The 17631-nt window shown below is 36.0% G+C and overlaps 1 protein-coding gene across 1 annotated transcript in view; it reads left to right on the top strand.

The window, feature by feature from the left end:
• The first annotated feature begins 2739 nt into the window (after positions 1–2739).
• Positions 2740–17631, top strand: part of kntc1 (kinetochore associated 1) — a 59450-nt gene continuing 44558 nt past the window's right edge. Inside the window, exons 1-21 of the mRNA XM_084115449.1 lie at positions 2740–3081; positions 4076–4196; positions 4299–4414; positions 4791–4872; positions 5027–5139; positions 5795–5905; positions 7851–7944; positions 8041–8093; positions 9043–9155; positions 9262–9313; positions 9622–9726; positions 12528–12571; positions 12718–12774; positions 13065–13140; positions 13231–13353; positions 13761–13927; positions 14073–14184; positions 15533–15676; positions 16025–16081; positions 16378–16449; positions 16558–16677. Of these exons, the coding sequence (XP_083971575.1) occupies positions 2950–3081; positions 4076–4196; positions 4299–4414; positions 4791–4872; positions 5027–5139; positions 5795–5905; positions 7851–7944; positions 8041–8093; positions 9043–9155; positions 9262–9313; positions 9622–9726; positions 12528–12571; positions 12718–12774; positions 13065–13140; positions 13231–13353; positions 13761–13927; positions 14073–14184; positions 15533–15676; positions 16025–16081; positions 16378–16449; positions 16558–16677 (2064 nt within the window). The 5' untranslated portion in view covers positions 2740–2949. The remainder of the gene's footprint in view (positions 3082–4075; positions 4197–4298; positions 4415–4790; positions 4873–5026; positions 5140–5794; positions 5906–7850; positions 7945–8040; positions 8094–9042; positions 9156–9261; positions 9314–9621; positions 9727–12527; positions 12572–12717; positions 12775–13064; positions 13141–13230; positions 13354–13760; positions 13928–14072; positions 14185–15532; positions 15677–16024; positions 16082–16377; positions 16450–16557; positions 16678–17631) is intronic.

The following is a 17631-nucleotide window of genomic DNA, read 5'->3' as shown; positions in this document are numbered from 1 at the left end:
TTATTTTTTTATAAAAAATTGCCTGGTTCTCACAACGTCAGATCAAATTTTCAAATAGGCGCTATCTTTATAAATAAACCAAAGATTTAAGCTTTAAACAACTACATTCTCGCCTGAAATACTCTTAAAACTACATTTTGTGACACAATTACAGCAGTATTTTTAAATTACGCGGGGTTTCTCCTCTGCTATTGACGCTTGCTGGTTGGTGTGAGATGCATTCTGGGATACCTGGCTGACTCAAGTCCGCACAAGTCACCTCTCGATGCATCCTCGGTAAAAGGGGCGGATCAAGAACACATCCGGGGATTTGAACTGGACTTGGCTAGATGTGAACTTTGAATTGGAACAGTACTTGGGCAGCGACTGATGACGTTTCACAAGTCCACAAGAACACAAGTACAGACAAGAACGCATATTGAGAAACGGCTAAAATCACACTTATTTTGGCGAACAAAACATGCAAACAGTGTGCTTCTCACTGCCTGCGCTTCCTAACGGGTGGGGATACACACAACTTGTGTGATGTGTTTGGGAGCGGATCATACTCTGTCAGCCTTCGAGGGGACTGCGAGCATTGTGAGAGGCTGCCGCTCTCCACTGTCACTTTTCGAGGAAAGTGTTCAGGTTTGCGTTCCTCATTCTGGCCCCGCTGCTGCCGAGGCAAATAGATCTCTTGGAGGGGTTAGAGATGGGCACATACTTCCATGGACACATTCTTCCTTACTTCCACATACTTCCATGTCTCCATCCTTCCACAAAACCGGAAGTTCTTGAGGTTTGCTTTTGGGGGCGAAGCAGTATCGGGTTCTTCCATTCTGTCCAGCTCTATCACCCCAAACGTTCACGTTTCGGTTTTCAGAGACTATTGGGTCTGATGAAGAGTGTGAAGACTGTGCTTTCTCTATTACAGAGGACCACCTTTCTTGTGGTGTGGGATATGTAAGGAAGTAAATACTTAAATAATTAAAGGGGATTTTAGGGAATAAGAAAAAGCCATAAAAAGTGTAAAATAAGTTATATGTCTAATTGCGCTTGCAGGTTCACCACCTGGTCCCGAAAGGGAGTGGTAGGAACCTTGGGCACATATCCAGGCCGGGGTCTCAGGATAACGTGAGAGTTGACCCTCTTGACAGAGGCCAAAGCAAGCAGGAGAACTGTTTTATAGACAGGACTTTTAACTCTGCTGCTTGCAGTGGCTCAAAGGGAGGTCTCTGCAGTGCCGTCAGCACCAGAGATAAGTCCCAAGAGGGTATAGAGGGGGGGCGAGGCGGATTCAGTCTCCTCGCGCCCCTCAGGAACCTGACGATCAGGCCGTGCTTTCCCACGGATCACCCATCAACTGCATCGTGATGTGCGGCAATAGAGGCAACATACACTTTGAGGGTGGAGGGAGACAGCCCTCGCTCCAGCACCTCTTGCAGGAAGGAAAGCACAGTACCGATCGAACATCTTTGGGGGTCTTCTTGGTGAGAAGAACACCACTCATCGAACAGGTTCCACTTCAGGGCATAAGCATGCCTCGCAAAGGGTGCTCTCGCAGAAGTGATGGTGTCTACAACAGCTTGTGGTAGATCACCTTGGTCAGGCAGTAAAACAACTGGCAATGGGACGAGTCCGGAGAAGGAAATGAAAAGTGGAATAAAGTCGTTATTTTTGTTTGTTTTTTGTGCACAAAAAGTATTCTCGTCGCTTTATAAACTTAAGATTGAGCCACTGTAGTCACTTGGACTATATTAACGATGTCTTTAATACATTTTCTGGGCCAGCAAGTTATAATGTCTTAGAAGCCTATGGAGAAGTGATCCAGCTCTCAGATTTAATCAAAAATATCTTAATTTGTGTTCCAAAGATGAACGAAGGTCTTACGGGGTTGGAACAACATGAGGGTGAGTAATTACTGACAGAATTTTCATTTTTGGGTGAACTAACCAAGTGACATCAACCATTTGGTAGAGGCCGATATTTTAAAAATTATGGGATGTGCTGGAAAAAAAAATACATTGAGTGTGGTAACTAGCGACATAAGGAGATATGCCCTTTCTTGGTGGGGCAGTTAAAGTTTAATTTTAATTTTTTATGATTTAATTAGTCTGCTTAATAGCTTTTCATTAAACTCAAGAACCCAGTTCCACCAGGAATCCCAGTCTTTGTATTTTTATATCAATATACAAGATTACCCTATTGAAATCAATGTGATAAACAAGTTACGTCAAAAGTAATCAAAAAGTAATCAAAAAGAAGTCAGAATACATTATTAAAAATCTATTACATTACTTAAACTACAATTTTTTGTCATGCATGTCATTTGGAATCAGTAACTGACTTAAATTTGTAAGTAATCTACCCAGCACTGTTTATGGCAGTGTAGAATAAATTACATAATAATATCTCTGCAAAGAAATGGATACTCTGCTCTCAATAGATCATTTTATATAATAAGAAAGCATGATTCTGGTAGAATGAGAATTTGAAATAGAAAGAATCCAGCACAGAGAAGAAGTAAAACCACTTGATATCAATTAATATTCTTGTATAGCATATCAACTATTTTAAAGAAATAGCCTACATTTGTATAACAGAATAAAGATTCCCAGTAGGCTACTTTCACATATCAACCAGATATCAACGCGTCACACTCCAGCCCAGTAGATGGCGGAAATGCACCATAGCTTGACAACCGCCGTAAAACCTAGTAGAAGAAGAGGAAAAAGAAGACGAAGAAGACATCGGCGCCAAATTCCAACGTTCATGGCGGAGTTTGGTTTCACTTGCTGATGTATAGATTTTATGCAATCATATCTAAGTCTTTTTAAGAAATTGTACTAAATGGCAAATCGTCTGGAAACGCCTGTGACATTTTGCGCCTTTTAATTCGAAGTGTCATGCCGGTTGATAGTTCATTTTACGCGTCGCGTTTCACTTAACGTTAACTAACAAGCGTCAAGAATGTGGAATAACGTCGAACTTCTGCTGAACGAGGACACTAACACAGTCCGACTGTACAGCGATGCTGAACAAGAGTCTGGGAACGCGTTATATCAAGTGGATACCTTGGTTAAAATCTCATCCTCCGAAAGGGTTAGCAAAAACTGTCTTTGTTGCTAACTTACTGCTATAACAAAAAGTGCTGTCATATTGACATGTTTTTGGAACAGTGGTAATGACAGCTGGGTTTTGACGTAACGTACCATGTATTACGATCTCATCAATATACAGGACGGGTCAAAAATTTGGAAACATGACTATTTCCAGTTGTCACTTTATTTCAGCACTATTTATGCTGATTTGAATCGATACTCAGTTATTATCAATGTTGGAAAGAGTTGTGCTGCTTAATATCTATTTTTTTTGGAACCTGTGATACTTTTTTTCAGGATTCATTGATGAATAAAAAGTTAAAAAGAACAGCATTTAAAAAAAAAAAAATTGAAATCTTTTCTAACAATATAATCTTTATAATCACTTTGTATCCATTTAATACATAATTGCTGATTAAAAGTATTAATTTCTTTCAAAAAGAACTGACCCAAAACTTTTGAGTAATTTGTTACAAATGATTTATATTTTAAATGCTGTTCTTTTTTTATTTCTTTTTTTATTCAAAGAATCCTGAAAAAAAGTATCACTGGGTACAAAAATATTAAGCTGATAATGACTGAGTATCAAATCAGCATATTAGAATGATTTCTGAAGGATCATGTGACACTGAAGACTCCAGTAATGATGCTGCAAAATTCAGAATTGTAATAATTGTTCACGATATTACTGTTTTTTTCAGTATTTTTGATCAAATAAACGCAGGCTTGATGAGCATTATAATGTAATTAAAATAGTAATGTTTCCAAACCCTTGACCGGTACTGTATATGTTATAGTTTGTACATTTTTGCATTGCATTGATACCTTGTTTAGTGTTTTACACTGAAATTATTTATTTTTTTCTATATATCTGTATTTGAGTTGTACTATACAGTTTGTATAATGATGATGATAATAATAATAATAATAATAACAATTATTGTTTATTTTCCTTTTGTTGTCATTAGTATTGTTCTTGTTCTTTTATGCACCAGGTACTGTCTAATCCAAAGGTCTACGCCTCCAGTAGTCCAAACTGCTGTATTGTTGTTGCTGACACTGCGGTGGTTGTCTTTGATCCTGGTTTTCAGACTGTTCTGATTCACCTGTATTTTGGTAACACAAGCTCTGTCATGCACAGTTAACATTCACTGTCCACAGTAATGTATACACAATAAGGAAAACCTATATCTTTAATTGCTCTCATGTGTGATTCAGACTCCGTAGTAGATGCTGTTACTGCTTGCCCCCAAGGCCAGTTTCTTCTGGTTGGAGAGAGAAATGGAAGTCTGCACATCATCTATGTCCCTCTGAAGAAGACGGTGTTGACCAAAGTAAGCTGCAAAAAATGGAATTGTATTAATTAAATAAATTGTTTATGTATTAAAGTTTGACTCCAATATCACAGAGCTGATACGAAAGTTGTGAGAATTTTGCGAGAATTTTTTTTTCCTTATGGTGACTTACATCCGAGTGGAACGGCTTCTTGAACAAAAAAAAAAATGTAGGACGGGACTTGATTTTGTCCATCAGGAATCAATTGAATCATTGTGGTTTGTTATTGCTGTGTGAGTGATGGGTTGTCCTCCGTCAAAGATGAGATGAAGCTGGAAGGGGAAGTTAGTTTGATTAAAGATTACAAAGGCTCATAATAAAAAAAGAAAAAAAGAATTAGCTATTTGATTTCATGGTAACTAATCTTTTTTCCAGACTCTGCACCAACAAAACCCCTCTGATGGTGATGAGACAACCTTTAAGAGCCTAATTCTACACGAGACACCTGGTTCTAAAGGTGAGTTTCTATAAATGGTATAGGAAGCAGCAGTAAAATAAAGATGTGCATAGAAGAACATATACTACATATATAGATGTGGCCACTGACAGCATTTCTGTAACAAATTTAATTTGTTAAATTATTAAAAAGTTTTCTTTCTTTTGTGTTTTAGGAGTGTATGATCTATTTTTCATTGTCAACAATGGTTTCCTACACACATCGAATGTGGCTTTGGGAAAGATACAGAGTGCGATTGAAAACATGGATCTAGTGGCTTTAAATAAGGTTGATGTTTTAATTAATCAAATGTCTCTAATGTTTTTCACACATTTCTTTTAAAGGGATAGTTCACCCACAAATGAAAATTCTCTCACCCTCATGTTGTTTCAAACCTGTAAGACTTTCGTTCGTCTTAGGAACACAAATTAAGATATTTTTTGATGAAATTCGTGAGCTTTCTGACCCCCCTTCACCCCTTCAAGGCCCAGAAAGGTAGTAAAGACATTGTTAAAACATTGAAGTGAATAAAAGCCTAAATTCTTCATTTAAATCTTCATCATTTAAAAGTGATTGTGTCTCTTCAGAAGACTTGGATTAAACCACTCCATTCATATATATTACTTTTAATATTTGTTATGAAAATGTTTGAAGCGTGACATTTTTGGGAGAATGGGCTTTCATTGGAGGGACACAAATCTCTCAGGTTTTATTAAAAATGTCTTTGTGTTTTATGGAAGATTAACAAGTTTTATGGATTCAAAAACTTGAGGGTGGGTAAATGATGATAGAATTTACATTTTTGGGTAAACTATCCTGTTAAAATGATCATAGCTGGTCATAGGAATGGTTGTCTCATGAGATATGAGACCAGTCTAAATCAAAGGAAACAAGAAATGAGAAACAGGAGAAGGGAAAATTTATTATTTTGTTTTCCTTACAGATCCAAGATGATATTCTAATAAACTTCTGCTCTACTGAAGAGATTCATGAAGATGGTTGCATCTCAGCAGGTCTGGTCTGCTTTGGAAGCACAATCCACCTTCTGATTGGGGTAACTTTGATTCTAAATCTTAAACTCAACTGCATTTTCTCTTCCTTCCCCAAAATAATCTGATGCTTATTTTCCTCCCGCTTTCCAACAAAATGATTTGCTGTGGAATCATGACATAAGTTGATTTCTGAAATAAATTTCAGGGGTTAAGGGGCGGTCACAGTACAATTTTAATTCCATTGACTTCCATTTATACGAATTTGAATGCAGGTGATGGGAAACTAAAGCTCAAGTAGAGAAGTTTCACATTTTGCTGCATCCAGAAGTTGTGAATTTGTATCACTTGAAGACTTGTAACTAGGGCTGGGTGATAAAACGATAACAATAATTATCGTGAATTAATTTTCCTCAAATGATAACAAAGTGTTCGATATATTTTCGATATAATGTTTATGCGTCAAAAGCGGATCCGCATTTATCCACTCGGCTCAAAGTTCAAACGGCAGCTCAGACGGGGGTGGTTGTACATTTTTTTACAGATGTTACTGTTTTTTTAGGGATGAACAGTTATGAAAATTTTGGTTGATACTGATAATTATATCTAGGAATTAGGTACAAGGAATTAGGTACAAGAAGTATAAAAAGAAAACTAAGAATAGATGGCTTAAACAAGTTAATTATCTATTGCTTAAACTATAAAAGTTTTAAATGACCTTCCCAAACATTAATGTTTCATTAAAAAAACAAAAACAGATTCCTGTTGAATTTTTTTTTTTAAGAATCATGGACAGACTATGCTTTTTATTCTCCCGGCTTCAAATTTTAAACATTAATAGGAAATCTCTGTTTAAAAGTGATTGGTATAGTAAAGGCATTATTTTTATTCATGATTTATTAGATGATAATGGATATTTCTTATCTCATAATGATTTCATTAATAAATATAGAGTTAGAATTACAATTAAAGGTTATGATAAGGTATGCAATGCTATACCCACTGGATTGCTAAGAATAATCCAAAGTAGTTTTTCTGATCCTTTATCTAGACCTGTAGTTTCCCTTCCCTCTTTAAAAATATGTAATGTAGACCTCTTAGACAGTAAGTGTAATAACAAACTTATTTACAAAGAACTCAAACGTATTATCACTGGCGATTATCAGTGCTATTTTTTGGGAGATGTTGAAACCTCAGTGAAGGATAAAGCTTTTACCTGCTATATGGCATACCCAGTTGCTCCGAAGGTCAAGGAGACTCATTACAAAATCATGTTTAAAGTTTACCCAGTTAATGATTTTATACAGAATTTCATTTCGAGGTGGAATCTTGTGGCTTTTGTTCTTCTTGTCCTGAAACTCTCGATCACCTATTCTTTTATTGTCAGGTTACTTCGAAATTTTGGTTTGATATATATAGCTGGCTGTCAGTAAAAATGGAGGCAATTCCTCCTATAGCCCTACAAGATGTGCTCTTTTTTAAGTGTGATTTAAACTTACCCTTCATTGATGTTGTAAATTTTGTTTTATTGATGGGTAAAATATCATATCCATACTTGTAAATGGAAAAAATGTAAGCCCTCCTTTAATATATTTCTATGTGATTTTACTCAAATGTTTCAGAGCTTCAAATACTTCAAAAAACGTAATACAAAGTCTGAAACTTTATGTCTCTCTTTATAAAAATATTTACTTTTTTAGTATTTTCATTCCTTTGATGTATACTGGCTACGTGCTTGTCTTCACCCTTGCTCCTTCCTTTTTTTTTTATTCAAACTCTGTATTTACCTAAAAAAAAAAATTGTAAACATGTCTCCTTTGTTAAGGATATTGTCAAATATATGGAGATATTTTTTAAGTACTCTTCCTTAGATTTATTGATTGGATAATTAAAATGCATTTTCAAAGTAAATTTCATTATCATTCCCTTTCCATGACTGATATACAGTCATAATTTGTAAAATGAAATGTAGGAGCTTTAAGCAATTTTTCACCTGTATCTACATGACAGGCTGATGGTGCTAATGTTCTTTCACTTTGGACCATGGGTCATGGGCAGACATCCCTGTCTCTCACAAAACTCCTTGACTCTGCTTTAATGTCAGGTACTAAATGTGTTCTTGCTATGTTTACATTGATTATTACTAAATATGAAGCGTGTTAACATGGCTGTAAATAAATGTTCTGTTTGTCTATTCAAGAGGTGAAGAAGATTCAAGTTGTGGATAATTGGATGTATGTCCTAAACAAAGAGGTAAGGCCTTGTGGAAACTGATGTTGATGCTAGAGATGCACCCAAATTAAAATTCTTGCCTGAAACCCAAAATATTTTGAACTCTAGGGATGTGCGATACTGACAAAAAACAAAACAAAAACAGTTCTGACACTAAGTGTCTGAATTTGTTTCACTCATTTCACTTCACAATGTCATTCGCACCCCTACAGTCAATGATCGCAGTGTTGATATCTGCAGTGTAAATTATGACTAGTAATAATAATTGTATAATGCATATCTGCATAAATTAATTTTGATTTGTCAAAACTGAATTATGTAAACTATTAGTCAAGCTTGGGGCATTAATTAGTAAAATGGCTTACTATAATGTGTCAGCTGATGAGATCAGTGACATCATTAAAGATGTATCAAATGGAAATTTGACTACTCTGTGTTTTTTCTGAAATCTTGAATCATCAGTCCTCAGGCCATATAGCGCAAGCATGGTGTTGATGCTATTTTAGCTTCTTGCATGTCATACATTAGGCAGAACTTTATTCTCTGTGGAATTTGTTATGAGCCTAGATGACACAGGCAGTTGTCATAGCTCTTGGTAGTTTGTTTTATTTATTAAGTCCTTCCTGAGATCAGAGGTGTAGGAAATGACATAGAAGTTTCCTGCTGTTATCTAGCTGATATTTAGCTGCAATTCACACCATTTTAAGTCCAATGTAGTTCTCTGAACTGTTCAAAACTGTTTAATGTCAGCATTATTGTTAGCAAAATTGACAATTAAATGACAGTTTGGTGCAATTTTCTGTATAATTTGTGAAAGTGTTACAAGGGGAACTTTAAAAATACATATTCTTAGTGATCTGATTGATATGGGCCGATCACAGTGCAAAGAAAATCTGTTATTGGCATCAGCTTAAAATTTCCTGATCAGTGCACCATTAATTTGTATATAAAATATTCTATTTCTTTCTAGGGCATGCTCAGCTTGTTGGACATCCACTCTTTTGTCATGCTTTGTTGCTGGCCGGATCAATACATTGTTGATTTCCTGCTGATATCAGAGAGAAACTCCTCATCTATTACACAGCAAGTGTCTTGTTTGACTTCTTTTTGTAAGACATAGAGAGACAGGGTGCTTGTTTTTCATAATTAATCCACACATTGACAGGTAAATGTCTTTTGTGTTGAACAGGCAAGATGATAACAGCTTGAAAATCATGACCTTGGTAGCTGAAGAAAACAAGGTATGTTTATTACTATTTCAGTCATAGACGACTCTTGCTATACGCGAGAGACTGTCCATGAATTTTCTTAGCAATTATTTTTTCAGGGGTAGGTCTTTCCCCAACCCTCCCCATTACTCACACTCACACACGTGCACTCACACCCACGGACAATTTAGCATCACCATTTCACCTATACTGCATGTTTTTGGGTTGTGGGGAAAATTGGAGCACCCTGTGGAAACCCACAGAGACACAGAAAGGATGTATATATGTAATTGAAAATACAGTTTTATTCCTCGCTTGTTTTCTTTGTTATCTGTGTCAAGGGTCATGCTAGGAAGCTTGTGATTCAGTCCCTGCCTTCTATGGAGGTTTTCTACTCACTAGAAGTTTCTTCTGAATCTTGGCTGATCCAGAAGGGAATCAATATGGTAAATATAACAATGGATATTTACAATATGGAAATATATGAAATTAAATGAAATGTAATGCAAACCTGTAATATTTGTTGCTAATGTTCAACGGGTTGTCCTTAGAATTTCTTTGTCATATTTTGTAGGGGAGATACTGGTTGAAATAAAGCTAAAATTTGAATATTGATTCTATCGCGATTATGCCAGTGTTTCTTGGCTGAATCTCCAATGTCTGAGCTATGGGTGCAACTGTACACAAGAATGACAAAAGTGGTACAGAAAGTTTTCAGCACAGCTGGAGGGAAAATCTAAATATTAGTTGCTGCTTAATTTCTGGAAATCCATATAAGTCTGACTGCTCTGATTGTATTTCACTTAGCTTTTTTTTGTGCCTATGTCATTTTCTCACGCTACATAAAACATTAACAATGTCAGTCATATACTGTTGTAGGAAACATGCGCAAAGTCGTTGCTGAAACAGGGTTGTGTTGCAAACAGTGTTGTGCAAGTTACTTCCAAACTGTAATACATTATACATTACTTGTTACTGTTATTTAAAAGTAATTCTTTACCTTACAATATTACTGTCTCAGAATTGTAATGCGTTACATTACTCCTGTATTACTTTTGAGTTACTTTCACCAAAATAACTACAGAAGTAGAACTTAACATTCTAAAATGACTAGGGCTGTAAAGATATGTGATATGAAACCGCGACACTCAGATCCACGAACCTGTGTCACAGTGCGTGGTGTGAGAAGGCAGAACTTCCCCTTCCAATTCCCAGAGTTATCCTTCCCGTCCAGATCCAAAGCTACCACATCTTTAAATTACTATTAGTATTATTTGAAATTAACATTATAAAATACGGACCTACACCACAAAACTAGTTGAGAATAAATTCTTTAAAATTGAGCAATTCCAGCGTTATGGACGTGACATTTGCTGTAAACACATGAAATATAAATTCTCAGAAAATGCATTTAATACCAATATATTGAAACGACTGTTTATATATCCATAGGCTACTCCCTTAATAAAGGAGACCAGATATTAGAAAAATATCAATCTACACACATGCATTTTATATTTAATATGAGGGAAATAGACATGCATGCATGCGTGACACAAAAAAATCTTTAACTTTTAGGTAGCAAAATATTTTTTAGTAATTCTGTGAATTACGCTAAGCAAACCAAAATTAATGCTACCCACCGGATGAAGAAGGGTTGGCTCTCCACAGAACATAATATATTCATTTTATTTTTCGTGTTCGCATTTATGAGGAAAAAACAATGGTCGTGTCAGTTCTCAGTTACGGACGTGAGCGCTCTGAAAGCGGCACTAAAAGACTGCTTTAAAACTTTCACAGAGACCTCAAACAGAAAGCACAAAGCCTTTCTTTAAAGTGAATTTCGTTTTGTATTAATTGTATCTTAATTTTAATCAATGTTTCATCAACCAATTGCTTGGATTAATAAATAAGAAGTAAATATAGTAGACGAGCTAATCAAGGCACGGAGGCGCCCGCCGAAACTGAGTCTACTTGCCTCACAGTCAGACATGTCTACTTTTAAACAGAACAATTCAAAACGAAAGAAAACATACTGCTCTCTGGTTAGAAAGAAAACACAGAACAAACAGAGTAATGCGCATACGTCCATCCCGCGAATGTACAGTCTTCTTCTACCATATTCTCATTAGAGGCTTTTCCACTGGCCAGCGCGATCACAGAGACTGAAATCATGCCTCGCGGCACTCCTGCTAAACCTGTCCTACACACGCTTTTACTGGACTATGTCACACAATACAAAGGTACACCAGCAAGAGGGAGATGAATGAAATAAATCGCCATACAAATATATCAGAAGCTGTCATTTAGTCGTTATTTACAAACTTGGACACCACACGCGGCTATTGACTGACCACGAACATGTAATAACTTAGGCATTTTTCATTCGTTAATGTCTCGCGGTCTGGCTGTTTTTTCCCCCGTTTTTTTTTTTTTGAACAATTAAATTTTGGGCTAAAAGTGTGTTGTAACGCAAGCGTTACTGAACATGTACCGTGTAAAATATTATTGAAAATTGATTAGTAATGCCTTACACTACTGCGTTACAACAAAAAGTAATAAGTTACTGTAATACATTACTTTTGTAACGCGTTACTCCCAACACTGGTTGCAAAGTGCATTTTGAGCGAAAAATAACAATATACTATTTTTCGGCCTGGTCTACACACCTCTTTGAATTTTGTGACCAGTGGAGACGGCAGCATGGAAAATAAAGTCACGCATGCCATCCTTCTACGTTTCTGCCACTGCTTTATAAGAGGTAGCAGTCCAGTGTCGCCACTGTACATTGTCATGTTGTAAGACAACATCTGTATTGCAAACACCTCCATGTTGCTTTAATTTTTATGCCATAAAAACCAAAGCAGATAATCTGGAAAAAGACTACCAGTGTATCAGTGTGGACAGTTAAATCATTTAGATCCAATTCTAATCGGATACACAAGTTTTTATTTCATCTTTAGAGGCCACTGTTGTACTGTAGAATGACAACAGGCCCTTTGAGTCTAGTGCTGGAGTAGCTGTGGGACAACTTTGGACTCGTTGATATCCAATACTTCCAAAAATTGGTTACCAATGCAAATTAATCTGCAAAACCTATATATTGGTCGACCTTTAAAATAAACGATACTTGCCGGTTAATACATTTCTACCAGTATGTCATCCGTCCCAAATATAGTTATGATGAGCCACCTGCCCTTGATATCTTGTATTGAAGGTAATTCATAAATTCAACTCTTTTCCTCAGGACACTATCTATTTGCTGGAGGGAATTTTGGCGAACACAAAGAGGTGACTAACAGACACAGATATGACAGTCTATAGATATTAAGGGCAATTAACTTTTGCATTTATATTGTGGTGTTAATATGTTGTAGTGAATTCATCACATTTGTGGATGGCGAAAGATTAATTTCGAATAATTTTTCTGTCTTCAGTGATCCAGTGTCTACTGTTGTGATAAGATGCTTCACAGAGGCGCTGCCGGAGAACAGGTGCGCTCTTGAGAACATAAGTAATACTGATTATAATTGAATTTACAATTTAATTCTGATTTGGTTTTAATTTTATGTTGGTTTCAGAAAGATATTTTTAATAGATTCCGCTGAAGGAATGCACTGCTTGTTTGGGTGGTTTTGCTCCTTATGCATTATTTATTTTGTTTATTTTATTTTCTATACGTTGCTTCACTTTAATACTTAAATTAAATTATACTTTTCTTCAGGCATGCAGACTGCTTTTAATGCAGTACTTTGTACTCTATTTCTCTCTCTGCTTCCTCCAGACTGAACAAACTTCTTTATAAGCACAAGTTTGAAGAAGCAGAGAAATTTGCAAAAGCTTTTGGGCTTGATGTTGAAGTAAGACATTAGTACATTTTCCATATCAAAATTTCCTATGTAAAATATTTTTCATGGGAAATTGACAAGGTTTCTTTTTGTTTGTTTTAGCTGGTGTATAAGGTTAAGCTGAATGTTGTGCTGGAAAAGCTCATCTCAACATCAGGCAGTGATCAAACCCTTGAGTGGCCTGAGCTCATTGATGAGGCTAAAACCAACCTGATGAAGATCATGGTAATATCAGCTTTGCAACAAATGTGAATGTGCAGGTCTTCATGGGAGACTTACACACAATGGTGGCTGGAGAAACTAATAACACTACTATCATTCTATTTTACACATATGTACAGTTAGTAATACTACAGTATGCTGTACTGTTGGGATGCATATGTAAATATTCAGATATTAAAAGGGTCATGATGACATGAGTAATACAATTTTTGACATACTGTAGTAGTGGTCATTGGTCCTACTCTACCTTATCACTTTCATAGCCCACCCAGCAGTTATCATGATGCATTGCAATACTTCACAACTGGTTAAGATGAATATTATATCTCTTCTATCTATTATTTTAAGGTAGTCATCCTATGTGATATATGGTGAATGTTTAGCACTTAGTCTTCTCATATGTCCCACAGGATGAGCAGTTTGTGGTGCAGTACTGCCTAACTGCTTCCTGGCCTACTCTCAGCATAGCTGAGGAGATGTTAAATTACACCTTGAACCGTTTCCCGTGCTGCCAGATCCAAACAGCCTTGGCTAAGCTCGCCACCTTCGCCAGCATGTATGGACCCAACAACTTTGAGTACGTTAAGCTGGCCAGCAGTTACTTTTTCAAATGTTAGACATTAATTTTTTCCTCCATAAGCTTTTAACAATTTAGAAATCATTTAATCACTTCTTGTCTTACACATCCTTCTGGGTAATTGTATTCTCCATCTCCATTACAGGGGCATCTCATGGATTGAGTTTTTGAACAGCACAGATTATCTTAAAGACATCCACGCTCTTCTGAAAGAAGGGAATCTTAGTGGAGCACAATATCTGTGGCTACGACACGAGGTAAAACTCAAAGTATGGTTTGTTCTGTTGCTTCAGCATTTGACCAGGAACCTGCCAATGGCTAGTGAATTGAGAATTTTAGCCACAATAATTTTATACTGGCCTTGAATGTGTATTTTACATATTTTTTCATTTTTACATAGTAATATTTATTTTGCCAGTTTTCTCTTTGTGTTTACAACAAAGCACAAATCATTGTTATATACTCTAGCCCAGTGGTTCTCAACCTTGTTCCTGGAGAGCAAGAGCAAAAGTGCTGTCTTTTCCATGATTCAGCATGACTTATTGATTTTATGAAACCGGTCAATAAACTACAAAATAACATTTTCAGTTACATTTTAGAGACATTATTGTTTTGTTGCATTATTCTGTCAACAAATTTCCCAGTGAAACATAGCATAACTGTTTTGTGTCTCCGAGCAACACAACAGTGCTTTGCTACTGAATAAATCCGCTTTTTGAACTAATCAGTTTAATGAATGATTCAACGACTAAATGAATCAGCCCTTTGAATGAATCATTTAACTGAATAACTCAATGACCCAACTCATTTATTTGTGATTTGCTGACACAGACTGGTGGTTTTAGTTTCATATTTAAAGTTCATATTTAAAACAAACTGCCATGGCCTGCAGTTTTCACTCTACAAATCGAGTATATAAGCTTCACCATCAAGTTCTGAACACAAACATCTGCTGGTCACAGACACTAAAAGCCTCTGTGCAGTGCAGCAGTCAGACGTGTACCTGCACCAACGATCAACACCATGTGCCAAATCATTGAGGTCCATTGTTAAACAAAGACAAATGCATATTAACAGTTCAGAGACGAAGGAAAACAGACAAAAAGCAAAACATTGAGAAATAAACAAAGAGCTTTAATGTGATGCAGTTAATGAAATGAACTTTATCCATCCCAGAATCCCGGGCAATATGAGCCAGTATGGAGTCCAAAACCACTGGTTCAATTGGGGTATATAAGAGCCTGTTAAACATAAACTAAAAACAGAGTGCACTTTTAAGGCATGCTAATATGAATGTGTTACTCATTTCATTTTGGTAGAACTTTCCTCCATGTGGAGTTTTGACAATGAATTTCTGACTTTCTATAAGTTTCTGATGGTATACTTTATTTACTACTAAGGTAGAAGGTGCAAAACAAAACAAAAACACACACACACACGCAAAAAAACACTTCCCTAGACTATTAAAATCTCTTTGTTTTTAATTATTTTATCTGTTTTTTTGTTTTTTTATTAGTAGTCAGCACTGTAACTTAAAGTTGTTACTACAGGTTCTTTTCCCATGATAATTAGGTTTTTCTGTTTCTTTCTCTCTCTCTCTCTCAGGGTGAGTTTGCCAGTGCATTCGATGAAGACTGCCTACATGCTCTGTTGGGCTCCATTTCATCAGACATCCCATCACAAGACCTAAGTCTGTGGTTTAAGGGTGTTGTGGTCCCATTTATATGGAGAGTGTTGCCCAAAGGACAGGTATGAGGCAGTTAAAACACTTGATTTTAAACTACACAATTTTTTCAGATTGTCTTAATGACCTTAGTTTTATGCGACTTTGAATCACAACACCAGTTATCGAGAATAATTCTTGCCCTGCAAGGTGGATAAGAAAGGGTTTTGTGTGTATGCCAGTTTTGATGAATCACTATAAATAAGGTAATACAATTCAAGCAAAATGTTTGAAAAGCAAATAGTTCTTGCATAATCTTACTGTAATTTTAAGTTCTGTTGTAATCTTTTGGTTGAGAATGGAGCAGTGATTTTTGAAATTAACTAATTTGTTGTGCTTCATATTAACACTTTTTATGTTTTAAATGTACACAGAAAATCCTCGCCAGGTGGTTGGAGCAGCGTGTAAGGAATCTGGAGTTAACCGAAAAGGTAGTTAATTCTTATGACAAGTTTTTCAAAAAATTTGAATTATTTTGAAATACTGGGATATTACTTTTCAAAATAAATGAATAAATTCTGAATTTCTAAACACAACCTAGCAAATTATTAGCCAGCCCATTTTTGACCCTTTCTGTCTCTAAAGCATCATTTTCCGTTTTGATAGACATCGATAGTCACACATTGTGTAGCCAAATTTCAATTGGGCCAAAGTAAATACAAAGATTCTCTTTCTCTCTCAGGTAATTTGATTTATTTTATTATTATAATTTTTTTATTTTTTATAGGGTGACTGGCCTCATAATGGACTGGTTCTGGCTGAACTTGGCTTGCCTTCCCTCTGGAGGTCTATGGGTTTGGTAAATGTCAAGTTTGTCCCCAAATTTGAAGCTGTTTGAAAGTGTTGAGGACCATATTCCTGGAAAGTCGCTGCGACTTCCTCAGATAAGAATTAAATTGTTTTTTAGGCTGAAAACTGTGGAGCAGAGGAAGTGCAAAATCTGAGGTCATTAGTGGCAAACCTCCGACAGCTGTGTGACCTCTACACCAAATATAACTGCCACCTTTCACTGTCTGACTATGAAAGGGTGAGTATGAAAGTTTAGACTTAGTTCTACAGATGGTGGCACTAGCAGCTGATTTTGTAGCGCTGGGGGGTGGGGGGGATTTTTAATCAAAGGTAATTTAATATTAAAATGACTTGTTTTGCATCAATAAGTGCAGTAACTAATAATATCACATGTTTATTTCTTGTAAATTTGACAGGAAATTTCTTGACACTGAGCTTAAGTTGAGATGCAGATAAAATCAACTTTTATTAAAGGGGTCATATGATGCGATTTCTTGTTTTCCTTTTTCTTTAGTGTGTTAAGTAGCTGTTAGTGCAAGTATAAGATCTGCAGAGTTGCAGAGTTACAAAGCTCCAAGTGTCAAACCTAAAGAGGAAATTTATATTCTTTATAAAAGTTAAGGCTCCCCAAAAATCTACATCAGTGTGTGTGGGCAGAGTTTCATAACATCACCCAAATGTATACGCAAGGCATAACTTTTATTCTCGCTGTATTATTGTGGCCGCCATGTCGTGGAGACGCTGTGTTTTTCATTGCAAAAGCCAAACTACTTTGTTTGGCCTTCCAAAAGAGGAAACAATTAGAAAACTTAAGCTTTATTTACAACACTGTTCCAGAACAGTACAACTAAAATGTTCGACCGTGTCTTGCGTATTTTGCGGAGGACTGTTTCCAGAACATGGGGAGAGTTACAAGGCCAGCTGTGTAAAAATCTACATGTTTCAGAAAGGCGGAGCATAGAGGAGCAACAGTAATGTACAGTATGTGTAAAATAATGCCTTTTTTTAACCTAAAACCGTGGAAACGCATTGTATTAAACCAAATACACAAAATAATGTTCTTTTTTGAACCATCAGATGACCCCTTTAACAACAGTTACATGTAAAAACAGATTTTTTTATGGAGATTTTTTATTTTATATTTTTTTATTTTTGGTCTTTACATTAAAAATAACATTTAAATTGGATGGTA

This window comes from Abramis brama (genome assembly GCF_963993115.1).
Source record: "Abramis brama genome assembly, chromosome: 5".
Lineage (NCBI taxonomy): Eukaryota > Metazoa > Chordata > Actinopteri > Cypriniformes > Leuciscidae > Abramis > Abramis brama.
Note: the sequence above shows the minus strand (reverse complement) of the source record. Positions and strands in the feature narration are given on the sequence as shown.